We start from the raw sequence: 27,981 nt of genomic DNA on the forward strand, positions 1-27,981 counted from the left end.
AGTATGAGGTGATGAAATGAAGGACCGGAGACATGAGGCTGCTCTTCCCAAATCACCTGTGATCGACTGATCCTCCTCTGGCGCTTGTCAAAGGAATATTCTCCAGAATATAAATAAACACTTGTATATTTTATTAGTGCAGCTCATTTCTCCTTTTGAGTTTCTTCCCATGACGTGATCTGTTCACAGCCTAACCACAAAGCAGGAGAAATCAAAATGATCAACTGCAACAGATTCTTACTCAAATCAGTAGTTTTATTTTTTTGTGGAAAATTAAAGTTCAAATGTCAAAATCAGTATTCAGGTTTACAGACGTAGAAAATCCATCAGTTGAAGAGTTTGTCGACCTTGACATGGTGCAATTCTATGATGTCTGCTCCACTGGTCGCATCTGTATGTCTCCAATCTGACAGAGAACATAGGTTATCTCATCGTTAATTAATGCAACAGATAATGAGCATGGGTTGAAACCATGTAATAAACTAAACATGAAACATTGTAATTGTATGAGCACGAGAAAGAGAAACCACACACCTGCACATGTGGAGGAGCACTCAGGACATATGTGACTGAATTTGCAACATCTATGGCATCCAAAGGCTGAAATAGAGATGGACAGTGAAATATTATGCATCCAATTTTACCAGCAATACTCTAAAAGAGGTATGAAAAATATTTTTACCTTCACTTTATATAATGGCAATGCAGCAGCTTTTTCAGGTTTGTCACGGTAGAGTCGCTGAGAAAATTCTGTCTCTACCAAACCAGGAGAAATACTCTGGAAGAGAGACCATTTCAGTTTTAAATGTGTTGATATCCCTAAGCAGCAGTGCTGAATGTGTGGAATAGAATTTTCTTCATTATTTAATGGAGACAAACAGTGCTGAAGTCTTACCGTGGCTCTGATGTGGGTGTTTGCCTCACGCAGCTCCTGTCTCAAACCCTCCGTCAGGGCCGTCACAGAAAACTTGGTGGAGCTGTAGAAATGTGTGTCAGGTATTGGAACAACACGATGTCCACTCATGCTGAAGCAGAAGAATATTTACGAATGATTAAATAAATCAGGTCAGAATAATTATTTAACAGAGCATGCATTAATGATGGAAGTCTCAAGTCTTTTTTTAAACCAATATAATTTGACTGTGAGTTATTAAATGCCACAAGTGCAGAAAAAAAGTTGGATCCTGCATAACTCTTAGGAATAAGGCTGAAACATGTTGTCATTCAGTTACAAATAATCTGCACCTAGCTTGATAAATTCCTGTTTGAGTCATACTCTGGACAGAAAATGCGTCACTTCTATTTCTCTTTCTGTCATGAGTAAACCTTATATTTAATTAAAACTGTACCTGTTAATGTGTATGATGTGCCCATCATCAACATTTCTTTCTTTCATTGACTGATACGCTTCACGTGTGCAAATGCACAACGCAAGAATATTCACCTGCAAGACAATAAACAGCAAATACGAACTCATACATTGTTATTAAAACACAGAGGACAGTTTCTGTTTGGGCATCCACTACCCTTCACAGACTCTTTTTAAAATGCATGCTATTTCCCTTCTTGTACATTACTCTGCACCCAGTGTGTCCCTTAAAATCTCACTGCACAGTTTGCAGTAATGTTAACTAGAAACCAAAGAATTGTAGTTTAAATACATTTTTTTTTTTTTTTTTTAAACCTATTGTTTGAGACAGTTTTGCCTCTTTGCTCTCACATCCAGCATGTTCTTCCATCCGCTTGTTTTGCCGTTTAGCAGAGGCTCTGGATTAGCCAAACCAGCGTTGTTGATGCACACGTCCACACCTTTGTGCTGAGCTTTGATGACAGAGAACATGGACAGGATCTCTTCTTCTTTGCTCAGGTCACATTTATAAGGCACCAAAACACCGCTGTGTCCCGCACTTTGACACTCAGCTGCCAGTTTCTGAAATCATATCAAACAGATGCCAGACAAATCAGGTTTGTCCTGGAGGATATTTTTCACAAACATACATATACTAAAAAAAAAATCTTGTATTCAAAGAGACATTGACTTGGTTTATCAAAGAACTTAAAATATATATTAAATTTCATCTTATGCAATATTAAGAAGTGCCTGTTCATATAAGTATTTAGGACAAGAATAGTGTTTTGGACCCTTCACTTTCATGATCCCTGCTTCTTTTGGTTATTATTTCACACTCCTTCAAAAAGGTGAAAAACACATTTTCGCTGTTTCTATAATATAAAAAGAAGTTTAACTTAGTAACTTAGTTTGAGGCTGAAAACTGCCCACTCATAGGCACCTTATGTAGACTTGGCAGCATCTATTACAAGTTGTCTTGAGAAGACAGCACACAGGTCTTGATGCATTTGATCTCCTGACTGAAGTGGTTGATGCATTTTCTCTCTGCCTGTTCTCTCTCACCTCTGCCTATTTCCAATGAAAAGGTTAATGTGTTATCAGGTAAACTTTTATGAAACTCGTGGATCAGGTATGTTTCTCTTTAAAAAATAAGTCATTTTGTCATTGTTAGAAGTTAACAGCAAGGTTTGAGAGTGGTCTCTGTTGAAGGGATACTATATTGCAAAGTTTCTTTCTTTCTTTCTTTCTTTCTTTCTATACCTAAGGCTCTTATAATTATTCCAATTATATAAATAAAGCATTGTCAAATCCTGTTGATGGTGGTGTGGTCATTGCTAGTGAAAGAGTGCTATAAAGGAAAGGAGTCAGTAGCCTCTGTTAGATGTCTTGGGAATCAAGCCAATGATCAGGAGAAACATTAACAAAGATATCAATCCCACCAATCATAGATCAGCCAAGGTAAGACTGACACAGCAGAAACAATTAACATGTAACATTGAAAATACAGATCATGTTTGTGTTTTTAATGATCTTTTCATATTATTTTTTTAATCTGGTGTTAAGTTTCTGATGTTGACACAAAAAAATTAGTGTATTTGAACTTATCAATAAAAAAAACTTACTCTCTTGTAACTTAAACTCTAAACCAACACAGTGATGTTATGGAAATGTATCAAACTTGTCAAAGCTACAGTCTCTGCTTGTGCACCATGACAGTTTCTATTCAGTGAGCTAATAACTCTTATTAGGCTTCCACCTTAAAGTGCAAATTTAAGTTTAAGGTCCAAACAAACCTGAATTTTTTCCACGTCTCTGGCACAGCCCACCACCTTCATACCGTGCCGGACCAGCTCCTTCGCAATGGCGGCACCAATCCCCACCGAGGCCCCGGTCACCAGAGCCACTCTGCCCCTCCATCGGTCCATCTCAGCCGGGTCAATGTTGTGCTTCAATATACACAGTAATGCTCACAACAGTAAGGGAAGTCAACCCGAGTACGGCGGAACCATGGGCGGAAGCTACTCCTGTGGCCAGGTGCTCGTGAACGCAGCACGGTGCAAGTTTGCAGCTCAACCTCTTGGTGCTGGAGGAGGAGTCTGGTTTATTCACATGAAAGCAGAGGGGCAAACAGCATGGCAATTTTAATGCAACAGCCCGGGACTCCCTCCTGAAACTTTTCACTTGGGTGCAATACTGCCCCCCTCTGCTGCATCTAAAATAAAGCAACCATGTATTCTCATATTTAAGGTACGGAAGACCTGAGCAGATTAACATGCAATCATTTATTTTACTTTCTTGACTTGGAGTTTTTTTTTTTCATGTAAATTGCATGTGGATTGTACATATTTGCATGAGTGGACCCCAGGAAGAGTAGTTGCTACCTTGGTGGGGATCCTGTTGTTGTGAGCTGTTTGTGCAAATTGTCTCCAACTTTGTAAAAGTGTTTCATCTTTTGTAAAAAATAAAAAAAAATCTTAATTGTACATTTGTTTTGGCCTTGGTAAAAGTGTTTTGCTGATTTAGTTTTGTTTTATAAAATGTAAAAATGTTTTCCAAAATATAAATTTGTCTCGAACTTTTTAAAAGTGTTTCATCTTTGGTAAATTTGTTTGTTGTCCCTCAGGGCCACCTTAGGATTCATATAAACAAACAAACATACAAACAAACATAACAAGTCACTTTCGGTTGTATCCCAGAAACTTTATGGCACATCAGGTGATAATAAATGGAGCGATGCCTGCGAGCTAGTTCAGGCAGACAACTCGAGCAGTACCATCATCCAGCCTGTCAACGCCTCTGCTGCTGCATGCCTACTGCTGAATTTTCTTTCATCCCCACCGCCTACCCAGCATCCACCTGCAGGCTCCGGGTGGGTGTTCAGTATGTTTTACTCATCACTCCTCAATGTCTGCATGTAAACTTATCTGCAGGGAGTGATGAGGCCGGAGCCTGGGCGCCAAACTTGATGCATTGCTGCTACAATAAACAATTTAAAGGTGAGTTGTCTGACTGAACTTGTATTCTCAGAGTTACAAAAGCACGTAGCAAACTTGAATATAGGCTCAACTTACTTCATTACTGTGGACAGGAGCACCAAGGCAAACAGTTACAAGTCTATTATTTCATTTTCCAGATTACCAGAAAATTAATCCGTTATCATGGGAAAACAGGCTCTTTTGAGAGAGACAAATCAACCTGTTATGAAGGGGAAAACAGCATCACTTGGGGGCCCCATGAAATATGTTGTGAACACATTGTTAACAAATCACTGTGTTGCTTTTGATAAAAAATGTTAGCCAACAGTCTCTCTGAATAAGAGTTAGGTTGCTGTCTACCTGATGGCTGCAAGTAGCCTACAGTGTCTGTCCCTCAGCTCTGTTTCGGCCCTCACACGTCTTTACAGCAATATAAGGCTTTACAGCGTCTAGTATGGATGACTGTTTTTCAAAACAGCCACTAGCTGTGCTTTTCTGTTACAGCCGCCTGCAGATTGATTCTCTCTGGATTTGTTACGTTGAAAGAGGCTCCAGATCAATATTTTACAAAGGTTCATAATCAGAGACTTCATATGACATTGTTTTCACATCAGTCAAGATAAGGAAATCAGCCATTCAACTTATTTACACTTCAACTTCAATTTACATACATCAAGTTGACACAGTTCATTCAATCAGTGCTCTTTATCTGTTTTACTGACATGCATACTGCCCTTTTTCTTTACATGAAACATGTCATGGTGCAAACAACCCTGCACTTTCACCCTTGCATCATTTGTACTTTGTACCGTCTTTATCCTGCATGTATGCACTTTCTGGTCTTATGTATTTTCATATTTTGATAATCGTATTTGCTTTCTATGAATATACAGAGTTTATTTTACAGGTTGCCTTGTATGGATTTAATTTATGGACATCTTTGGCACTGTCTTGATTAATAAATCAATATCATGTCTTATCATTGCTTATCTTATCAAACTGTCCCAGTGCCATGGACTGCTTTGAAGGAATGTTGTGGTAAAATACTCACATAGGTAAATACATTGTTTAATTCAAGCTTATACAATATGATACAGACAGACAGTCTCTTCCTGAGATGAACAGTGATCGTTTTAATAATTCCCAAAAGTATTTGGAAAATGTCAAAATAATATTAATGTATACTCTTCAATGCCTCGTCAGGTCGATAGTTGAACTTGATAACCAACATGATGCATTTTATAGGATCAGGGATGTGATACCAATCTATGATGTATTACACCAAACAGAAGTTTAAAATCAAATAATCACAGACACTAAACTGACTGGATATTATGTAACATACTGTCATTGTAGGTCTAAAGTTAGGGAGAGCATATAGTGATAGTTTTCTGAACAAAATATGCTTATGCTTTCCTGAGCTGCAGCAGTGATGTATTTGATATTATCAGGGTTCCTAAAACAGTTTTAGTGAATCAGAATCAGAATCAGAATCAGCTTTATTGGCCAGGTATGCTTGAACACACAAGGAATTTGACTTTGGTAAACTGTGCTCTCTTTGCACAAGGCATAAGAAGGCATAAGAATAGGAGAAGGAGAAGAATGGGAGAAGAAACAGGCCAGATCACAGTAATATTACTCCTAAAGGCTGAAGAAGTAACAAGATACCAGCGGTGGTTGTAGTTGTAAATAAATTACTGCCAATCTATAAATTGAGATTTTCTGTCAAATCCTATTCAAACTGTTGGCTTTTTAAGCTTTACTCTGCAAGTAAGGGTCCTGCTGCCTTATCTTGTGTGCAGGTTTCAGTCTGCTGTGTATCAGTGGTCACAGGATGGGGACTGATAAAACCAAGGCAGGCCGTGTGGGCGGTGTTACTGGTGGTCTTACCTGAGTCATAACAGGCTGGTTGAAGTGTTTCAACTTCAGAAAAGCTCAGAGCATGCTGACTCGGATAGAAGCAGCTCATTTATAATGTTGCTCATATTAGTTTTACTCTTGTTTGCATCTTCCATGGAGATTGCATCAGGGTCAGGTATGTTCTTTACATAATGCAAGTCCAGTTGTGTACACAGGCATGCATGGTGTCAGATATTATTGAACTTCTGGTAAAAGACAGTTTTAGGGCTTCTGTTTGTCCCTGCTGTTTTTAACATCTGTAAAATACTTGTGTTTTTATAGATTGGTGTTACAATGACCAAGATGTTTGTGGTCACACCTGCACAGGTAAACCTGAGCATCAGCCTGAGAGACTTTAAAATGAAAGAAGAATCTATAAAGTTGTGAAGTTACTTATTTTTGTCTTTGTGTTTTCACAGGACCAGACATATGGGGAGCAGTTTCACGTCATTGCAGCGGCACATCTCAGTCTCCAGTCAACATTGTAACAAGGAAAGTGCTACCAGATGGACGTCTCACTCCTTTTCACTTCAGTGGATATCAAGAAGCTTTTCATGGTCGTCTCATAAATAACGGTCACACTGGTACGTCTTTGTAAATTAGGGATAAGACAAATTATTAATGTACCTCTCAAAATGAACCTAGAATGGTAATGAGATGAGCAACAGAGATCATAAATTAATATGGAATAAGATTTTAGGGTATTTTTATTAACCTGACTGATGAGTTTAGGGATTTTTGAATCACTGACTTTGATATTTTTGTAGTCCACCTGGATTTGCCCTCAAGCTTGAGGATCAGAGGAGGAAATCTTTTTGGATCATACAAAGCCGTGCAAGCTCACCTGCATTGGGGCAAAGATGGAGGACCGGGGTCTGAACACACGATTGATGGAGAGCAATTTTCAATGGAGGTATGAGCTGTGGAACTGTTTTGCAGTAAACACTAAATTTCAAGCATAATTTTTGCACAATTATTTATTTTTCGACGTCATACACAGATGCACGTTGTCCATATAAAAGAAGAATATGAGACTGTATCCCAGGCTTTAAGAGACCACACTGGTGTGGCTGTTCTTGGATTTTTCTTTCAGGTAATTTTTTTTTTTTTTAAATTCATTTTATTGCATCAAAAATGAAGGGATCGTGTGAAAATTGATGTTCAATAGATGTAACACAAAAAGTGCAATATTGAGGGTCCAGAATTATCAACAAAAAATAGGGACATTAAAGTCTGGCAAAGTAGCCTATCTCAGAGGATGATTGAACATATGTCGTCCGTCTCATAACTTACAGGTCTAGCAGTGCAGGGAATATTCAGTATTTTTCCAGTCAGATCTGAAGAAATGGCTCGAGACCTTTTTTTGCATTTTACAGCTGCACCATCACTTCCAGAGAAGAGCAAGACACTTGGGGGAAGAAGATGGGACAATATTACATTAGATATTAGACTTTTTTGCATCAACAACCATCTCCACTGGTTCGAAATAATGGCACAAAGAAACATGTATAGAGAAATAACTAAAGACTCTAGTAGAGCATTGTTTGCTCTTGTAGGTCATGAAGATGAACTAGTATTTATTTATACTGTTTCATAACCAATAAAAAGAGTTTATGGGAGCTTTAAGAACAACAATATGTTTTCCCAATGTGTCTGTTATCCCAGCTTTGACAAAAATGTACTGACATGTTTCTTTGTCATTACAGGAGTCAGAGTCTGCCAATAAGAAGTTTGATCCCCTCATAAACTCTCTGAAATATGTCACCCGATCCAGTGAGTCCTCTTTGGCAGATAAGATAACTGCATTTATGTCTACCAGACATATTTTTACTGTTTCAACATAAAGAGGGAGGCTAAAGTGGATTCATTACAATCCTTTAAGATAACACATGAACATAAAACACCTTATCTCAAATCTCAACAGTAAATTAATTATAAAAATGACTTTTCTTTTGCATATTAACAGATTTCTTGCTAATTTAGTGTCTTGTGAATATTTTATTAAAACCAGGTAACAGCACCACACTGAGGGGTGTGTCTCTGGAAATGCTCCTCCCTGCTTGGACTGATATGACAAAGTACTATCGATACTATGGCTCTCTCACCACACCGAGCTGTGCTGAAGCTGTCATCTGGAGCCTGTTTGAAAACCCCATCCCTCTCAGCAGGAAGCAGGTAATCAATCACCAATCACCTATCACCAACATATTCATTTGCTGATGTAGAGTTTTCTAAGGATGAGTTCCTCCCAACAAAATGTCAAACTTTTTAAAAACAAAATATGTCTTCTTTATTACAGCTGGCTGCATTCTCCAAGCTGCAGTTCTCTAATGGAAAGCAGATGATCAGAACTTACAGACCTATTCAGCCCTTGAATGGACGTCCCGTGTATTACTCCAGAGGCCATGTTGGAGTGGTTAGCACCTTGTTACTCGTCATATCTGTGATTGGATCCAGTTTACTATCCCTGCACACTACAGGATGAGAGCTGTGTTTCAATTTACCTTCATGAATAAAGACTGTTTAGTGTTTTTTAATGATTGTGAACTATATTGAACATGGAATATGTACGGGATAATGTATAATTAGCTGGTGCTTATGCAAACTAGAACACCCAACATGGTTAGACAAGACCCCAACACAAAGCAGAGGAGTCTTGTGTCACTCTAGCCACACATTTGCTCTTCAGAATTAATAACCGTCGTTATGGAGTTTCGACCAATCAGAATCAAGTAGTTAACACAGCAGGGTGATTAGTAAGAAAGTCGAGTAACAAGTACATTTATCTTTGTTTTAATTCTTCATATAAGTAGTGAAATAAGAATGGCTGCGTATCAGTTGGTTACGCAAGACTGTCGGCTGTATGCAGAGCACCTGGCTGAAGCAAAGTGATGCATGTAGGCCCAGTAGTGTGCCTTATATCAGCACTTCAGAATTCCACTTGTCCAATCAGATCACTTACCTCTTTGCGGTGTATCATGTAGATGGTAGCTCAGATGTAAAAAGAGTCTTGTGATGAAAAGGATCTGATGTTTTTACTTGAAGAGACATCTCAAATGTTTATAAAACATCATGAAACTAATAGATAAATGACAACAGTATGATTCTGGTGCTGCTTCAAAATTAATATTAGAGTCATCTTCCAATTTATGGGCATGATATTTTGACAGAGATGGTGTGACATTAGGATTTACTTTCTATTTAAATTGGTTCAATGCAAAGAACATTTGCATGTCAGAGCTCCCTCTAGTGGACACAAACCATGGAACAAATACAGATTTCAAAGGTATGAATGATCCAAATGTGGAACCTCTCATTAAAATGTGTAAATGAAACTGAACTGAGTAATGAAACTAAATAAACATGACATAGAACCACACAGTGAATGAATGACTAATGAAATCTGAAATAACTTCATCCATTTTAAACTCCCATCAGTGCGCAGAGTTATCTGTTTACAAAAGTGCAATATAGTGTCAATTCACAGAAAACAGTATGAATCAAGTATCCTCACTTTCGAGCCAGATATGTAAATTTATGGAAATGTTCTCCTTTCATGAATATCATTTCAGATTTTTTTTAAGTGCTACCTAAAGATTCAACCACTGGGTGGCAGCACACAACAAAGCTGATGTACTGTTTGACTTTATTGTAGCTGTAAAATACGTGAACTAACTTCAAAAAGTTCATAAATATCCTCTAAACTTTTTTATAACATATGTGAGTCTTGTGTTTTGTCTCATAAATAATGACTTGCTGATAAACCTGCAGTCTTTATGTCATGAGTCTGTTACCTGTCTGAATGTACAGACACAGAAATGCTGCCTTTTTGTTGAACATGTGCCTGTCTACTTGACAGATTGAGTTCCCACAAGCTGCTCCAACAAATAGTTGAAAAAGATTCAGAGTAATTTTATTTTTGAGTATATGAATCAGCTAAACTCAAGTCTTACACTCCTCTGTGTGAGGCCGATGATCAGAGGTGAAACAAACTCCATCAGTCCTGAGAAGTAACAAGGGAGGATAATACGTACTGGTGTCAGTGGACGCTGAGCTTGTTGCTGGCACCCTGACGCTATCTATATCACCCTAAGCACTCCAGGAGATCACTTTGGATATAATCCCATGTTGCACTGAAATAGATGTCTGATGCAAGCACATCCTCTGGCACAACAGTGCTGAGCTAATCTGCAGGATGCACAGTCATGCTCTCCTGCAGCAGAGGGTCATTCCTTGTTTTACTCAGACAACACACAGACCAACTAAGTCATGTAAAGAATCCTAATCTCAATCTAGTGTTTGTGCGTAATGTTGGACAGAGGACTGCTGTTTCTGACTCTGCAGCAAGTTAAACTTTGAGCCAGTTCTTTAATTTAAAACGTCTTTTCTTCTTCATCTTCTACATTACTAAGTGCTCGTCTTCTTTTTTTCTCATAAGGACATCTTTTTTTTTTTTTCAGTTTGTGCATGCTGCCCATCCCCCACTTCCTCTTATTGCTCTTGGTGTGACTCTGAGGTTTGGGTTGTCGTGACAACAGAGGACACAGGCTCGTCTTTACTCTGTTTGCGAAGTTTCTGTTGTTGCAAGCATATTGCAGGTTTGATGTCGGGGAGGGGAAGGGCCTTCTCACGCCAACACTCCTCACCCACACCTTGTCAGAAGGAGTTCTCAGAAACACAGACAGAGTGTGAACCTTTTATTGTAACCTGTGCTGAAGTTTTTGGACTGGCCCAGCTTGAAAATATAGAATGTCTGATTACAGGAGAGCCATATCATCTTTACAAACATACACACATCACATCTTTAAATTCAGCTCAATCAAATTTAACTCACATCTTTAAATTCAGCTCAATCAAATTTAACTCACATCTTTAAATTCAGCTCAATCAAATTTAACTCACAGCTTTAATAATCTTTGATTTACTTTGACATTTTATCAATATGTTTCAGTCAAAGTTCACATCTGACTGCTGCATCCACACAGAGTTTTATGCTGAGACAGTTGCTTCTCTTTCACATTAATTTTTTAGTGGCATCTATATCGATCTGCTTCAGTGTTCTTTTTTAAAAACAGGTGGCGCCTCACAACTGTATCTCCTTAAAAGGGATGAACTCATGCTTTGAAGCAGTGCTGCAGCCTTCCACGGCCTCATGAGTGTTGGCCTTAAAATTTGCATATGTGTGAATGTGTGAATGTGTGTGTATGTGTGTGTGTGAACATGTGTGTGCAGATGGGCGAAGTAATACGGTGAAGTTCCTCAAACTTAGATTAAATTCGAGTTTATAAGCTTTTTTCTCATTCTAACACTTCTATCTGACAGTAACAGTAACTTAAACATCTGAACTTGAGTATAGAACTATTAAAAACTAAAAAAAATTAAAGTGTTAGAATAAATACACTTAAATATATCAAGGTGTTTCACTCACAACCACCTAAGGTAGCATCTCTACACAAACAATGAATGAAAATATGTATGAAAATGATGAGAAGTTCACTTGTTGCATGTAATTCAAACACTACTCCAACTGTTGTGTGTGTGTGCATGCAACAGCCTGCCCACACACACACACACACACACACACACACACACACTGCACGTATAGCTGGTGTGTGCGTTCATGTGTGTGTGACAGTTAGAGCTCTTCCTGTGTGAACCACGTGGTTCAGTAGGGTTAATAAAAAGAACGTGTTCACTTCTGGGTTTTCTCTCTTCTCTGGAGTTCAAACACGGGTTAGAACCTGACGGCAAGTATTATTCCAAAACCTGTTTTTTGTTTCCTGTTGTAACTTTTTAAGAACTTTTTTAATGCACTTATACAGGAGTTTTAACATTTGCTTTCATTAATGTTTTATATTTTAATATTTCACAGCAGCATTGTTGTGAAATTCTGTGAATGTATCTGCTTCATGTCTCTTAGTTATAGAGTGTACAAGATGAGGATGTTCTGAGTGAATGTGATGTTTGACGACTTTTGCACAGACCCTCTCGTCTTCAGCGTTTGTGATGGAGCAACAGGATCTACTGATGTACAGTGTTGTCACCCATAAAGTAGAAAGCACTACTAAACTTGACTGCACAGTGTAGTGTTTCCTACTTTATGGATGAGTGTACTGTTTGCTGCAGAGAAATGTCAAAGAAGAACATCGGACTCAGACGTGTCACGAAAAAACCTCTCATCAATTCACTTTGTGTTGTGGTCAGTTTGACACTGGCAGGATGTTGAAGAGTGTGAAGCCTGAAGTTAAACTTTTTATTGTCAAATAGTAAAATCACAAACAAGTGAGGAAGCAGGTAGACATTGTACAAGTTCACATTTATTTTCTGCTTTAGAGTTTTTACATTTCTAACCTGAAAACAACATGAGTCATTTCCTTTGTACAAAGTATATGTTCTGTTTTTTTACTGAAAATTTTTTGCAAAACTGAAAAATCCTCCTAAAGAATGAAAAAAAACTATCTGCCAATGATAGAAAATATAAAACAGGGTATAAGGCATATGAGGACATACTATATACAGCTTGAGCTAAAGCTGAATTATTAAGGCTAAAGTAAAGCATCCACCCATCGCCATCAGGTGTGACAAAGTATTTATTTCATGTATCTTAGAGATTGTCTCTTGCTGGAATTCACATTGTTTTGTTTTTGTGATTTTTTTTTTGTATATGTTTAGCAGATGATTTGTAATGTCCTTTAAAAATTTCAATAAAGAAGTGATCTGAAAATTTCGCCATGAGAACTATCTTCACTTTGCAGCATCCTGATCCGAACCAGCAGGGGGTTTAGTCATGAGTCTGCTGCGTGAACCCTCATCAGTGTCAGATCTAAAGCAGGAGCTATAACACTGCCGTATATTAAAACTGTTAAAAAAACACCTTTTGACACAAAGATTGTACATTTGACCATCTTTTTCATAAAAACGTTGGATCTCTCACTGTGTCTAAGACTTGGCATTTGTAGTGAAAATCCTTAAGTGGAGTTTTCTTTTAATCCCAGGGTAACGACTGCAAGAAGTTTGAAGGAACCAAACCTCGCCGTCCGTGCAGATCCCCCTGAAATTAGATGGAAATTAAATCAGTGTAAGAATTGAGCAGTAGTTGTTGAATTTTAATTGTAGAGGTGACACTCACAAAGTAAAATCCATCTTGATCCATTTCACCCAACACATATATGATGTCTCCTGAATGGAAGGCGAGTTCAACCTTCAGAGAAAACAGAGTGAAGAATATTATCACAGATGGTAAAAATAAATTATAGAAACTAAAGGTTAAAAATCTGCAATACATATTTCAAGTGTCGTTGTAGTGCTCACTTCACTGTCCAGGTTGGGTGAACTCTCCCACGGGTCATAGTTGAATAAGGCCACCATTCGTCGAACGATGACATCGTCAGGGATGATGGTGACCTCACTTAGTGCTGGCGTTACAGACATACCTGCTGGTAGAGAAATGAACCGTCAGGTCTTTGAAACTTTTACACTTAAACAGAAAATCAGTGTGCACACAGATACACACACACACACACACACACACACACACACACACACACACACACACACACACACACACACACACACACACACACACACACAGACAAAGAATTAAATGGATACATTAATAAAAAGGATGGTTTTGATATTTTGTCTCTTCTCTTTAACCATGATTTAGCCTTTAGTATTATTTTTACTGTGTCCTCTATTCTTATTTCTATTTTGTTGTTATCTCATGTCTTTACATTTTCTATCTAACACTATGCATCCTTATTCCATACTTGTATTTATCATATTTGGACTGTTTTGCACCCATGCAGGCCTGTTTATTCTGATTTTAGGTGCAGTTATCTATCACTTTATGCTGCATTTCTTAAAAGATGCTGATTATTATTTTAAGGTTTGTATTTACTTTTACTTTCCTTTCTCGATCAGAGAGTTGAAAAAATTCCACTCAGTCATCCTGTCGCCTATAATCTCTGAGCCTCTTTCACCTTCAAGTTCAGAGAGCATTTCTCTCTGACCTGACTTTCCTAAGACACTTTCTGTGTATACGCCCTGTGTTACTGTTTGTTAAAGCACAGTGTCCTGCAGAAACAGAGGTTTTGTACCTTCGTGGTCCACGGGCAGGAATCCCTGCTGCAAGAGTAGATGCTTCAGGTACTCATCATCCACCGGGATTTCAGCCACCATGTTACCTGGCACGTAACCAGAGAGACCACCAGACTCACCGTGATAGAAACCATCTGAGTCTTTGTCTCCACAGACCTGTGAAATGTAGTAAACAGCAACTTATACTTCTCTAAAGTTACGCTAAAATCAAAATAAATGCATGTGTGAGTTAACATGTTGCAGCGACAAATGGCCTCAGTGAAAAGGAGGTCAATCACATCATTTAGTTGGAAGTGGTGACAGGAAATACAATAAAAACTTCTACACACAGCTAAGCACAAACAGGAAATGTCAACTGAATAAGTCAGGAAATACAACTCAAACGTGTGAGTTTTACATGCTAATGCTTCATAATGCACTTTCTGCTATTTGTCCTGCAGCACTTTTACTTTGATTTGCAAACCAAAGACGTTACATGTTTGTTTTTTACCTTGATTATCTGGCCTGGTACAAACGGCAGCTCCTCAGCAGCCGTCTCATGGTTGGGCGACATGGCAGCAGGGTTGTATGGGTAAAGAGCCACAAACAGTCTGACAGTCGGTATTGACACCTGGCTCGCAGTCTCAAGTTCCCATTCTCTGAGCTCATCTGGTGTGGCGAGCCTCACCTCATCTGGAAATATCAGAACATCCAAACTCAGACTCGTCTCCATTGACAGCAGCAGCAGTGAGCGTCCACTCTTTGACCGTCCACTTGGCAGACAGATGGCTGCTGTAGACGGCAGACCTGTCCCTTCCCTTATCCTAATTTGAAGTAACTAAGCTCAGCAGAAGGAGCAGTAATCCTCTTGGAAGGCAGAACAACTATTCATTAGTTCAGCACTACTTGTTGCTCTGTGGGACTGTGCAATGCGGTGTAATTGGAGTTTAATTGGTTTTAAACAGGCTCCAAAGAAACAACAAGTACATTATCTTGGCCAGATAATAGCATGAACTTCTTTAAGGCTGCTCCAACTCTGAACATTACGGCTGAGGAAAAAAATAGATGGACACTTTAGAGAGCATGATCGACTGTCATGGGAAAGGAGGTTTTCACAACACTTCAAAAGTCTCAGCCTCAAAATTAGCAAACAGATAAAGAGAAAAGGGTTAAAAGTATAAAGTAAAGAGTTTGATTCCTCTATAGATAAATACATTTTCTTAGAGAAGATTTAGATTGAAGTCAAAATGTAGGAATACATTAAAACAAGCCTTGTATTACAGAAACTTAAAGGTCTCACCTTTGCATCTACTTCACATAAAATGGTATAACTCATTTATATTCTGAAATAACACACTACAATACAAACATAAATACTGCAAAGTTGTAAAGCCAAATCAGTATTATTTAAAACCTGTAAAACATCAACCCATAGTCTAGTGTAGAGGCTTTGTTTTCCACCTCCACCAGGACATGACCCAGTTTACACGTCACTGAAAGTCAACACTTCCTCTCCTGACCTCCGGCCAGGTCATCAGGTGATAATCCGCTCCTGCAGAGGAAGAGACGGTTTAACTATTCTCTGTTTGTTTGTGTTTGTGTGTGTTTGTGTGTGTTTGTGTGTGTGTGTGTGAGAGAGAGAGAGAGAGAGAGACAGTAAGAGTGACACAGGATTGAGACATGTATGTAGGTGAGAGTAACTAGGTGAGGTGATAGTTGGGTGCCAAAATCAATTGTCTCACAAGCTGAAGTGGAAATGCTCAAGGGCGTAGAGTAAGGAGATTACCTTTCCTAAGGAATCAGATTACTATGAAATAATCTTTAGTCTCTCAGGGATGAAGGGAGATAGTTGTTTTATTCTTTTTCCTGTCCATACACTCTCCCCTCCATGCAGCGATCTATGACCTCCTCACTTTGAAGAAGCAGTCCCTACCACCACTGCTGGTCAGTGCTTTTTCAGGTATAGGGTCTACTTTCTATAAATCCATTCAAAGGAAGCATTCACAATACACTGGAAGGAAACCAAAACACTGAATACCATACAAGTGGATCCCCCTCCAGGATTCAACCATAGGTCATAAGCATGGTCCATTATTCAGTGTTTGAAATCCAGCACATTCTACTTCCACATTACTGGGCTGCTTTTCAGGGCCTACTCTATCTGGTTTATCTGCTTTCCAGTACAATCTCATGTTTATTTATCCATACAATCTTAAAAGTTAGAACTTAGAGAAAAACATTTAACAGTAACTTAGTTTTTTTTCCCCAAACAGGCCCATTGAATCTCTACAGTGTGCATGCTTGAAGTTTGTTGTAATAAAGATATATGGAGCTCCCCCTACTGACTGGCTGCACTATAAGTTATAAGCCCCACCTCCTCCATGTTAACAGATGAGCCATGAGTCAAATTAGGATTTTTTCAAACATGGTCACCATCATTTAGTTAGTTCTTATCAAGCTTATCGATGTCTAAGTGTTAATTCTTATGAGAAGAATTTCTAATAAGTTAATTTATGATAAAAAAATATGATTGATGGACAGCTCTGTTGACAAATCAGGGTTCCTGCAGCATTCTTAGAGGAAGAATGGTAAGAGAAATATGACAAACACTAACACAAGAGTCATTAAACTTTCCATAACTATGAGTGTCTGCTTCAAACCCACACAAGAATCTGTTCTCCTGTGGACTGTAACGACCTGAGAGATCTTTAAAATTTTGTCTGTGTGTTAAATGTGTGTTTTGGTTAGTGGAAGGGTTATGGCATCTGTCCCATGGCTCCACCAGCCAGATCACTTCTGTCTTCTGTGCATGCCTTGGCTCTACCAGTGCAACATGTCAGTGCACATCGAGATGTTATTAAGGCTCCACGTCTCACGATGAGGGGAGCATGGAGGCCCGGTGTCCAGATTAATTGAATTAATTTGTGTGGCATAAACCCAATAAAGGTGGCTAATTCATTTTATTACTTTTTTAATAGCATCTTGTAATAATCATTTTAATTCACAACAACCCCTTGGTCCAGATTGTTCTTTTTAAATTATTTTTTAAGTTGTGTTTTGGCCATTTTTGCATGTATTGATAGGACAGCTGAAGAGGAACTGGAAATGTAGAGTAAAGTCAAGTCAAGTCAAGTCAACTTTATTTATATAGCACATTTAAAACAACCAGTGTTGGCCAAAGTGCTTTACAAGGTAAAAAGTAAAAATTACATGAAGACAACAATAAACAACACAACATAACAGGAAATGTAGAGCAGTGGGGGAAGACATGCAACAGAGGATCTTGGCCTGGGGTCAAACTAGCAACTACTGCAATGAGGACTTTAGCTTTTGTAGGGGGGCACGCGCTTAAACCCCTTGGCTAACCAGCATCCCTGTTACAGATTGTTTTTTAATTCTCTACAGAGCATGAATGTTCCCTGTTGAGTTTATCTATGCTCCAAGTAAAAGGGTATCATACTTACAAATCTAATCCACATGCAGCCTCAGTTTGAAGATTGAATTCACCAACATGAGTATTTCTGAAACTGTCATAAACTGACTGCAGATGTAACATGAAGATTTTCTTTACTTATGTGTATTCCTCTTTAGATGTTTCAGTTCTTGTTTAATAAATGTCTGTTTTCATGGCTTCCTCACTGCATGTGTGTTCTGATTTTTCAACTTAATTAAACTGACTTCAGATCAGTAATTGAATGTAAAAAGAATTGGACTGAGTTGTCCTCAGTGACTAACTGGTTGCTCTATTCATATAAAATCATCTCTTTTATAACTCATTCTCACTCAGTGTTCCTCCACGCCCTCTCACCTAGAAACACTTTGACTCTTGTTGGTTTCAGAAGACAGTTGACTCACTGCGGAACATGATCTCATCCCCTGATAGTTTCACTTACATTTGCATCCACAAGAGGGAGCCATGCAGAGCAGTCTTTAAAGCTGCAATAAGTAGCTCTGTATTAAAGCTTTTTATTTATTTGTTTATTTCTGCTAAGTTTGTTGTGCTGTCAGTATTTTTATTAAAATAACTGTAAAAATCCAACCTCAGCAGCAGAGTTTGTCCTTTCCATCACTCTCTAACATTTGGCCTTGAGGACAGGAAGTGCTGCGATCTCGGATTACAGTTTATGGGCGTCCTGTGAGCTGCTGTGCGAAAATGATTCTGTCATGATTGAGAAAAAAAACATGGAAATTCTTACTGAACATGGGATGCTGTGATGCTGGCAAGAAATATTGAAAATACTCTGCAAAGTCAGTCCAGGATAACAGAATATTTGTGACATAATGTTCAAAATAAAACATCATCAGTGTGTAGTTTATACCCAGATATCAGGCTAAAACATTGCTGCAGTGAAATAAATGATCCTGAGAAAGGAAGGACCAGAAAAAAAGTCAGTCTGGCAGCCCAAACACAGATTTTCCATCCTTATTAAAGGTTCTGTTTAAACTCAACACTTGGCTTAATTACTCTGTTTTGACATTCCTCTGTACACAACGAAAGGTCAGTGAATGTAATGACTATGTTCTTCTGTAACTCTGTGACCAAGGGAGATTCAAATTTGGACGTTTACTTGTTTAACAGAGCTAATGTAGAAATGTGTGCAAACTGTCCTCTGGGGTTCCCCTCATAGAGAAAGTAAGAAGCTCAAACATCTGGAAAGAGCTTACTGCTCCTCAAAAAGTGCCGGTGAGGAGGTATCTGGCAGAAATGATGATCAGGGAACAATGTAACTGTAAATTCCATCTGACTGAGACCCATGAAGATCATCTTGGATTATCTGGAAAAAAGTTTCTGGGCAGAGCAACTTTTGCACTCCTTAGCTGACCCTGCTGCCAACATGACCTGGCCTTGAATACGGGGCAGATTGAGGATTAATGGATGAATAATGATGAGTCATTATTCATCCATCAGGGTGAGATTTTGATGAGCTTTGGAATCCACTGCAAGTTGGAAAATAATTACAGCTGTCCCATTATGCAGACTGATTTGCAATTAATCAAATTAACAAAACCCCCAGTTGTCAGAAACTTCGGAAAGTTCCACTTTTGGGGGGGAGCTGTGGAATCTGAATGACCTTAGATAGTTGCCCTTCTTATGAATGATTCAGGGAGAATTGAGGATGTGAAAATCAATCAACAATCAAAGATGAGAAAGTCTGAAAAATGACAAACAGTCTGAAATAGACCCCCAGTCACAACAAGATCAAAACATGGTCCACACAGATACATGAACACGAATGGCAACCCCTGACCATTTTTCTTTTGCAGGTAGGTCAGAGCATCCACTCCTCTCTGGTTGTTTCACTACAACCAAAAAAAACAAGGTCTATCATTTCTATGTTTTGTTCGCACACTGCTGACAGTGACACACTTTATTTGTTCTGTAAATTGGGCCTCCGTTGTCTCACAGAAACAGAACCCAGTGGCAGACAAGGTTGCGTGGTGAAAGTGAAACTTACAGCAGTAGCGCCCCTTGTAATCAGATGGTGTCACTGAAAATTTTGTGAACAAACCAAGGTGGTGTTGAAAGAGATGTGAACGTGCTGCTGCAACAAAACTACAGTTCCTCATGTGTCAACTTGAGACCGACTCTAGAAGCCAAAGAAACCGCATCAGAGCCCATATTAAAGGGTCCATTTGACACCAGAATTTATATGTTCACAGCCTGGTACGAAAATGGTTTTGGTCTTTATACCTTATTTCTCTATTGTAACAACTTCACAGGGATTAAATTTTTCTGTACAGCTGGGTGCGTTTGAGTAGCAGCAATGTTAGGGCTAAACTCCATCCCTTCACCTGTTACAAGCTTAGCCAGAAGTTAGTTGGCATCAGCAGTTCCAATATGGCGACTGTCATTTTGGATGTCTCTGCCTCTTTAGAAAACAAAGAGTGACGTCAATGAATAACCAGACTGGTTCACAGTTAAATCTGTTTATTAAGTTGAGTTTAAGAGCAGAAAACACTGAGTAGGCAGGCTGTGGACAGTGTGAAACATTGTGCCACCTCTGATGGGTCAGGGTCCAAAACTAGCCAAACTTAATAAATGTGTACCATGAAGTTTCAAGTCTTTCCCCCCTCATTAGCACCCACCTTGATAAGCTCTGGTACACCTTGTGTGTACCTTTGTACATGCCCTCTGGCCCCAAAGGACTCCACTCCCCACAAGGCCTTTGGTCCAGCTGCTCCTACCCATCCAGGCAACCATCCATAGATCCATAGATCCATAGATCCATACATACATAGATCCATCCATCCATCCATCCATCCATCCATCCATCCATCCATCCATCCATCCCTCCATCCATCCATCCAACTAACCATCCATCCATCTAACCATCCATCCGTTCCCTTAGCCTGCCCCCTCTGCTTCCCTTCTATGGAGTGTTACATCATTGGCACAGACTCCCACCTTTCTGAGTGATGACGCAGCCGAGGGAGAGAGTGCGAGGAGGAGGAGGAGGAGGGGGAGGAGGGGGAGGAAAAAGAGGAGGAGGAGGGGTGAGGGAGGGGAGAGAGGAGAGGGTGTCCCGTCTGCGCGGAGCACAGACAGACAGCAGGGAACAGCTGCAGCGTTAGGTTCGCGTAGGATTTCACTGCATTGCGATTTCAAAATATCAATCATTTCATCCCCAAAACCCCGAGTACAGCAGCTCGACACAAAGCAACCAAACCTCGTTTAAAACATGGTCGATCGCGAGCAGCTGGTGCAGAAAGCCAGGCTGGCTGAACAGGCTGAGAGATATGATGATATGGCAGCAGCTATGAAATCGGTAAGTCCATTCAAACACATCTTGGCTTTTGATGATCTACATGTATGTGGATGATGTTCAACCGCTGCTCTGTGCGTAAACGCGCTCCTGCAATCTGGACTGAGTTGGCTGTAAATCTGGTGTTACACCGGCTTTATACTGCTGCACAACAAGTCAAAACTATAGAAAAAATACTATTCAATGTCTGTAATGTCTTGTCGCCAATTCATCCACAGCTCATTGCCATCTTTTCCCTGTGTCGAGTCCAAATCGTCTGCTCATTGGGCGGTGCCTTTCTGTCAGCTGTACCGTTCAATGAAGAGATATTACAATGAAATGCACACAGGCCTGAGCTTCATCTCTCCTTTAATGAGAGCCTAATATCAGATAATGACTCTGCTCAATTACATTTGCTGCTTTTTTGTCCTCCCTTCTCAACCAACCCCACCTCTCATCCCTTCATTATGCCGAATTTCATAAAAGCTGCTGCTGCTGGAAGCCATGTGAGGTTGCTCGGAAAAAGCTCATCTACTGCTCCTGCTCCCTCCTCCTCCTCCCTCCTCCTCCTGCTCTTCTTCCCCCTGTCTTTTTCATGTTTATATTAAATCTGATTAAAAATGAGCTCATTATTACTTCTAGTTGGAAAGACTTGGATGTACTTTTGGAGACAAGTGCTTCATAGAAAAAGGCTCCAAAAAACAAAAGCTCTTAAACTGCTCTTTCCTCTAAACAAACGTAGGAGGCAGTAGAATCTCTCTAGAATATTCTTTGTCATATTGCAGTGAAGCAATATGATCACATTTGTAGGCTTAGTTTTCTCCTTGTGTGTGCATGTGCTAGTCCTGTGTCACATATGCACAGACATTTGGAGTCATTTTGGGTAAATGAGCTAGACTCAGTGTTAAATATCTGATGCAAAGAGGATGACATGACTGGCCTTACTCTAGTTCAGCTTTCCAAGCTCTCATTGGCTTCTGTTGAGGACAAAGCCTTTGTCTGCTTTTTTTTTTTTTTTTCCTAATCTGCCCTCTGAAGAAATTCTGGGAGGTGGATTCAATAATGGGTTAAAAAAAACTGCTGTGTCACACCAGCTCATACTGGAACCAAAAGCACCCTGGGAGACTCACCCGGTGCCTGTGTGACACCTCACATATAGATTGAAGTCGTCATGCCTGCTTTAAAGCGAGGAACATTTAGTCTTACGTTCCTGGGGGGAGATGGAGTGAGATCGTTTGTCATCGAGGGTTTCTGGTTGCAGGAGGTGGGATAGTGTGTGTGTGTGTGTGTGTGTGTGTGTGTGTGTGTGTGTGTGTGTGTGTGTGTGTGTGCAGGGAGGGATTCCTTTCCCTTTAAACAATCTGCCATGTCAGTGCGGTCCAAACCAGGCCCTTTTGCAGGGGTGTGTGTGTACTCTCACTCTCTAATCAAAAGGGAATCCCTTGCCATCGCAGCCAGAGATGACAACGACAGCAACATCCAGTTCTCCATGAAATATGTATTTTATTCATAAAGAAGCAGCCTTTGGTGCAGCTTTCAGACTCCATCTTTATATGACTTAAGATCACTTTCATTATTGATTAAACTACTACTCATTGTCTAGTCAAAAGGTGGGATATCTTAGAATGTTTTTCCAATTTAATATCTGTTTCAGCTGTTGTCATAGGAGACAAAGAGGCAGAAAATCAACACATTTTGGCCTAAAAACATACTTAACAAATGATCAATTAGTTGATACATTTCCAGCTGAACTTTGTATAGCTCTATGTATTTATGTATGCAGTTAAGCTCTAGTTTAGGATCTAAAGATACACTTTTATCAGTAAAACACTGACATTTCTGATGCATTTTCTTCTTGTTTTTAACTAGAGTATCAGCCTATCTGTCAGCATGGTTGTAAACTTTCCAAGCACTGGTGCACTCTGTAGTGATGACCTAAAAACAACAGTTGAGTCTCTCATTAACAGAAATCTGCATATTGTGACTGAATTTGCATCCCTGCATTTGTGTCACAGCACTGATCAAACAGAGAGAAGGTGCCTCAACCTCTGTGCTCCACTCTCCATCCACTCAGTGTGTGTGTGTGTGTGTGTGTGTAAGTGTGAGAGTGTGACGCCGGTGATCCTGCGCCATCTTTGTGCTCCTCTTACCAAGCAGAAAAGGTCAAACCTGCAAGATAAAAAAATGTTTGCACATCAAGGGGAGCTTTTGAGATGAAGAGCAGTGTAAGGTTTTGTGAAAGCTGAGTTTCTTTTTTTTTTTTATAGCAGGTTCACTCACAGTGCAGTTATTGATCTGACAGAAGCCATCTTCCAACACAAGCTTGCCTTTCCTATCAAATAACTGTGACTGAAGTGATCTTTTAATAGTAACAGTCTAACCAGCTATCAAACTGATCTGTCAGAGTCTAAATTTAACAGTGGAGCTCAGTGTGATGTCACTGCTTGGCGTTTTAGACAGGTAAAAAGGTCAGCTTGAGCCGGAGAGAAGGTCACTGGGACACGCGAAACGCCTGTGCAGTGATGGTTTTCACTTACAGTGCAGCTGCCCCTGAAGGGCTCGTGGGAACATTTTAGCCATCTCCGGTCCTCCTTTCACCCCACCCCACCTTTCCTCTCACCACCCTCCACTGCCAACGACTATATATCTTCAATTTTTCTCACACAAACTAGTCCACGTGGCAGCTGGAGCTACTGGTGCTCTAAATTAATGGATTGGCATGGAAACTGGGTGTTACACATGACCAGTGAAATATTACTTGTCCCCTGAGATGAAATGTAAAGACAGTTTAGTAGATTCACGTAGAAAGACATGATTCAATCTGACTGGTTCATCAGTCATTTTCTTGGCTTCTCAGCAATTCATCTTGTGCTTGGTAAAACTAACCAGGTTAAATGCTGACTGCAGCTTTACAGAGCCTTTTGTTGAGCCCTGATTTCTTTTATGCATTACCTGGCAGTCAGCAGAAAAGATAGATAAGGCTTGGGCCAGTCTCAATCTGAGGTCATTGCAGTCCACGGTCTCCGTGTTTCTAGGAAGCCATATTGGCATCTCCCCGTATAGCTTCCTAAAACTGCCACTATTTGCCCATCAGATAATCCAGAACCAAAATATGTTCTATCTGCTATGATGTAAAACAAAGATAAGTAAAAAATTCTCACTTTTGAGAAGCTGGAACCGGAAAATGATGGAATGAGTCGCCAGCTCTTCAGTTTTGCCAGATTTTCTTGGATGAATTGTCCTCATATTCTTATTTGTATAATGTTTATGCATCTGCTCCTGTTAATCAAGGCTTGTGATCAGGAGTTGATTATTTAACAGTCCTTTCCCTCCTTCTTCCAGGTAACAGAGCTGAACGAGGCCCTGTCCAACGAGGAGAGGAACCTCCTGTCTGTTGCCTACAAGAACGTGGTGGGGGCCCGTCGCTCCTCCTGGAGGGTGATCTCCAGCATTGAGCAGAAGACTTCGGCCGATGGCAATGAGAAGAAGATTGAGATGGTGCGTGCCTACCGGGAGAAGATTGAGAAGGAGCTTGAGGCCGTGTGTCAGGATGTGCTCAACCTTCTGGACAACTTCCTGATCAAGAACTGCAGCGAGACGCAGCACGAGAGCAAAGTGTTCTACCTGAAGATGAAGGGCGACTACTACCGGTACCTGGCTGAGGTGGCCACGGGGGAGAAGAGGGCCACGGTGGTGGAGTCGTCGGAGAAGGCCTACAACGAAGCCCATGAGATCAGCAAGGAGCACATGCAGCCCACTCATCCCATCCGCCTGGGCTTAGCTCTCAACTACTCAGTGTTTTACTACGAGATCCAGAACGCCCCGGAGCAGGCCTGTCATCTGGCCAAGACCGCCTTCGACGACGCCATCGCCGAGCTCGACACCCTCAACGAGGACTCCTACAAAGACTCCACTCTCATCATGCAGCTGCTCCGAGACAACTTGACACTGTGGACAAGTGACCAGCAGGATGACGAGGGAGGGGAGGGCAACAACTAAAGAGAAACCACACTACAAAAAATATATGAAGGGCCGGTGGACTTTGGCAGCCGCTTTTGCCGATGATACTACCGCAGCAGCAGTTCTTTATTTTTCCATGTGTTAAAAGAAAAGAATCAAAAGAGAGGTGAGAGTGGAGGTTAAATCTTAGTTTAAATATATATAGAAATATATATACAGTTGAAAGGGGCCTCCGTCTTCTTGATTTTCTCTTTGACATTTGCCAAAACCACTGATATGTCAGTCAATCAGCCTGAAGTGGTTGTTGTTGGATTGAAATGGCAGCCTCACACTGGCATAGGAACTGATCTTGTTCTGTCAAGATAAGCTGCTTAGTTAGGTTTTTGCGTGATAAGAGATGCATTTGAGTCACTTGAGAGAGAAAATGCTTGAATGGGAATGCCTCACAAAAACTAGTTTGCATTGGTTCCAGTGGAAGTCTAAAAATGAGAAAAGGGCCCAGAAAGCTATTGATCGTAATCTCACACGAACAACGAGAAAGTTCTAACCAGATTAGTTCCCCCCCTCCCAAAATTATATATATATAAAAAAAATGTAGAGGATGAATTATACTGGAGTTAAAATGAGGTTGGATTGAAAAAAAACACAGATCCCCTACCTTCTGTCTAAAGTGTATTTGGCATCTCACAGATTAGTCTGTTATGTCACTGGAACCATAGATTCTTTTGGAGGTGAAGATTATAAAAGGCAGAGACTTAACGATATTAAACAAAACAAAAAAAGACAAAAAAATAAATAAAAGCAGCTTCAGAGTTTGTGGTTTACTTCTGTGTTTGTTTTATTAAATGCACTTGCCTACTATACTGTTTCTTCAGTGTAAGATGATGACAACAATAATATCGATTATTCAATATTGTGCATGCTGGTGATGTATTTATATACAGTAGCTTGACTTTATTAACTTATACTGTGGGTGTTAAGTATTCATATGATTGAGAAAAACAGGCTTTGTCAGATGTTGATTTCTAATTTCTAATTTATTTTTTGTTATGGTTTTTGATTTGCTATACCAAAATGGTGATCGTAAAAATTGACCTGAAATGGGCGTTGCTATAGTGACATGCAATATGTGTATTTAATTTGTTAATGAAAGAAAAAAAAGGAAGATAAAAAACTCACCGGTGATCACTTAATCTTACCAGCTGGTGTTTGTCACATTGAAGTATGATTATGATATATTTTGTTCTTTGAACAGTATTTAAGTACTTTTTTTTCTGTCATGCTATCCAGTTTTAATAATGGTGAACTTTTCAGGCTCAATGTTTCTGTTATGAAGTCACAAACATGGACCATATTTTATTTCTGACAGTATACATTTCTGTTTGTTTGTTTGTTTTTATACATTTTAGCTGTTCCTGAGTGACAAAATATCTTGAATGTGAGTCATTATGTAGCAGTTGCACAAGAACCGAAATAATAGCTATGATAATAAAAAAGAATATGACTAAATTATACATGCACCATTTCCGTGGTGGTCTAGTGTATTGTTGTATCGTTACCCATGAAAGAGGATTTTGTTTTTAAGGGAAAAGCATTTCACGGGACAAAATGTTTGCTTTGTTTTGTGCTCGGAGTACAGTACGTGCTTTCTTTTGGTGCCTGTTTTATTCTTTAAAAAATGCCTCGTTTGCAAATTAACCTTTACAACAAAAAATATCTGCCAGTATTTGAAAAACCTACAAGCATGTGTACAAGATGTAATGATTATCCTTCAATGGCTCCTCACTTTTATGTGTGTACTGCTCTTTGTACAGCACATAGACATGAATATTCAACACTCGTGCACAAGTAGAGTCATAAGGGAAACAACTCACAAGAATTGGTTGTTGATTAAGGAGAATTCACGTCTGCAGAACAAACTTTAGACACTACGAAGCTGCTTAAGAGCACACCAAGCTGCTGAACAGATTTAACTTCATACATGTGCTGCTAGTTCTTCTATATATAGATTATAACATTAATATATTCATACAGATGGCAGTTTTTATGACTTTTATTTTTCATCTCACATGTGATGGCTTAAGAGAGAGAAAAACCAAAAGCCTTAAGGTCAGTCACACACAACCTCCTTCATGTATACCAATTATGTCACCGTCATGAGTCAGCCTCCATGAGCTCACACTGTATGTCACAGCTGCTTTGATTTATTTTTAACGTGATATAAAGATGGTGTTCCTGAAGGCTCGCAAGAATAAAAAGCATGAACTGCTGATGCCACTTTGCACAGCTGCTCACACAGATTATAGATATTAGGATGAGGTCGGATCTACACTCTGATTTATTTATTTATTTATGTGTTAAACTGAATTTCTCTCACTTTTTCTTTGAATATTTTGAGAAAAAAAAGCCATGTCAGGAGATTTTCACTCATTGCCAAGAATACATGCATTGTGTTCCTTTTGAATTAATATTATTTTCACTGTGGTTTGTGTTTTTTAAGTTTTCACAGATCTGGATGTTGATCCTAAACACAAAAATACAAGAAACAAGGAGTATAACGTTCGATTTTAAAAAGGAATTAGACGAAAGAAGATCTGACCGACTGGAAATTAGCAAGCGGGGGTGGGGATAGCTGAAAATGGTTTACAATCTGTATGCTCTGAGGAATTTTTGTTGCCATCTGTTGCCCATTAAAGTTATTTGTTTATCGGTATTATCCTTTATTTTCATTCCCAAAACACCACAGACCATTCCTTTTCATTCTGAGAGTTGATTAGTGAGCAGAATTTAGGTTATCGTCCCACGCATCCATACAGGATGTGAATATGACCTTATGTAACCCTTTTGTGGGCCATATGACAGGTGTGTGTGAGTGGTGAGCTTGTGTGAGTGTGCATCCATATTTTGGATGAGTGTGTGTTGTACTGTATATGCCTACACCGTTGCATGTGTTGAGGGTCTGAGGGTGAATGTA

At 39.5% G+C, this 27,981-nt stretch overlaps 4 protein-coding genes across 4 annotated transcripts; 2 read left to right on the plus strand and 2 right to left on the minus strand.

The window, feature by feature from the left end:
• Nucleotides 1-234: 234 nt before the first annotated feature.
• Nucleotides 235-3,476, minus strand: LOC117825943 (dehydrogenase/reductase SDR family member 11-like). Its single transcript, XM_034701936.1, has 7 exons — nt 3,145-3,476; nt 1,721-1,930; nt 1,350-1,444; nt 896-1,025; nt 683-778; nt 535-600; nt 235-406 (listed from the first exon to the last, which is right to left on the minus strand). The coding sequence occupies exons 1-7, from the start codon at nt 3,274-3,276 to the stop codon at nt 365-367; spliced, it is 771 nt and encodes a 256-aa protein (XP_034557827.1). The 5' UTR covers nt 3,277-3,476; the 3' UTR covers nt 235-364.
• Nucleotides 3,477-6,279: 2,803 nt separating this feature from the next.
• On the plus strand, nt 6,280-8,762 carry ca4b (carbonic anhydrase IV b). The gene is made up of 8 exons (XM_034701514.1): nt 6,280-6,361; nt 6,508-6,552; nt 6,645-6,809; nt 6,993-7,138; nt 7,226-7,318; nt 7,932-7,998; nt 8,237-8,400; nt 8,525-8,762. The coding sequence occupies exons 1-8, from the start codon at nt 6,301-6,303 to the stop codon at nt 8,708-8,710; spliced, it is 927 nt and encodes a 308-aa protein (XP_034557405.1). The 5' UTR covers nt 6,280-6,300; the 3' UTR covers nt 8,711-8,762.
• A 3,796-nt stretch (nt 8,763-12,558) lies between these two features.
• Nucleotides 12,559-18,142, minus strand: LOC117825480 (RIMS-binding protein 2). Its single transcript, XM_034701345.1, has 6 exons — nt 18,113-18,142; nt 14,816-14,997; nt 14,325-14,481; nt 13,537-13,661; nt 13,355-13,426; nt 12,559-13,276 (listed from the first exon to the last, which is right to left on the minus strand). The coding sequence occupies exons 2-6, from the start codon at nt 14,876-14,878 to the stop codon at nt 13,211-13,213; spliced, it is 483 nt and encodes a 160-aa protein (XP_034557236.1). The 5' UTR covers nt 14,879-14,997; nt 18,113-18,142; the 3' UTR covers nt 12,559-13,210.
• Nucleotides 18,143-20,717: 2,575 nt separating this feature from the next.
• ywhag2 (3-monooxygenase/tryptophan 5-monooxygenase activation protein, gamma polypeptide 2) lies at nt 20,718-27,720 on the plus strand. Its single transcript, XM_034700404.1, has 2 exons — nt 20,718-21,071; nt 24,390-27,720. The coding sequence occupies exons 1-2, from the start codon at nt 20,985-20,987 to the stop codon at nt 25,044-25,046; spliced, it is 744 nt and encodes a 247-aa protein (XP_034556295.1). The 5' UTR covers nt 20,718-20,984; the 3' UTR covers nt 25,047-27,720.
• Nucleotides 27,721-27,981: the final 261 nt, after the last annotated feature.

The sequence above is a fragment of the Notolabrus celidotus genome, chromosome 14, assembly GCF_009762535.1.
Source record: "Notolabrus celidotus isolate fNotCel1 chromosome 14, fNotCel1.pri, whole genome shotgun sequence".
In the NCBI taxonomy this organism is placed as follows: domain Eukaryota; kingdom Metazoa; phylum Chordata; class Actinopteri; order Labriformes; family Labridae; genus Notolabrus; species Notolabrus celidotus.

Excerpts from the sequence above, each read along its gene's own strand:
- LOC117825943 (XM_034701936.1), bottom strand. The coding sequence starts at position 3,276 with ATGGACCGATGGAGGGGCAGAGTGGCTCTGGTGACCGGGGCCTCGGTG. Across the intron at positions 1,931-3,144 it reads GAGACGTGGAAAAAATTCAG|AAACTGGCAGCTGAGTGTCA; the intron begins GTTTGTTTGGAC and ends ATATGATTTCAG. Across the intron at positions 1,445-1,720 it reads GATGGAAGAACATGCTGGAT|GTGAATATTCTTGCGTTGTG; the intron begins GTGAGAGCAAAG and ends ATTGTCTTGCAG.
- ca4b (XM_034701514.1), top strand. The coding sequence starts at position 6,301 with ATGTTGCTCATATTAGTTTTACTCTTGTTTGCATCTTCCATGGAGATT. Across the intron at positions 7,319-7,931 it reads TTCTTGGATTTTTCTTTCAG|GAGTCAGAGTCTGCCAATAA; the intron begins GTAATTTTTTTT and ends TTGTCATTACAG. Across the intron at positions 7,999-8,236 it reads GAAATATGTCACCCGATCCA|GTAACAGCACCACACTGAGG; the intron begins GTGAGTCCTCTT and ends TATTAAAACCAG.
- LOC117825480 (XM_034701345.1), bottom strand. The coding sequence starts at position 14,878 with ATGTCGCCCAACCATGAGACGGCTGCTGAGGAGCTGCCGTTTGTACCA. Across the intron at positions 14,482-14,815 it reads TACCAGGCCAGATAATCAAG|GTCTGTGGAGACAAAGACTC; the intron begins GTAAAAAACAAA and ends TACATTTCACAG. Across the intron at positions 13,277-13,354 it reads ATCAAGATGGATTTTACTTT|GGGGATCTGCACGGACGGCG; the intron begins GTGAGTGTCACC and ends ATCTAATTTCAG.
- ywhag2 (XM_034700404.1), top strand. The coding sequence starts at position 20,985 with ATGGTCGATCGCGAGCAGCTGGTGCAGAAAGCCAGGCTGGCTGAACAG. Across the intron at positions 21,072-24,389 it reads TGGCAGCAGCTATGAAATCG|GTAACAGAGCTGAACGAGGC; the intron begins GTAAGTCCATTC and ends TCCTTCTTCCAG.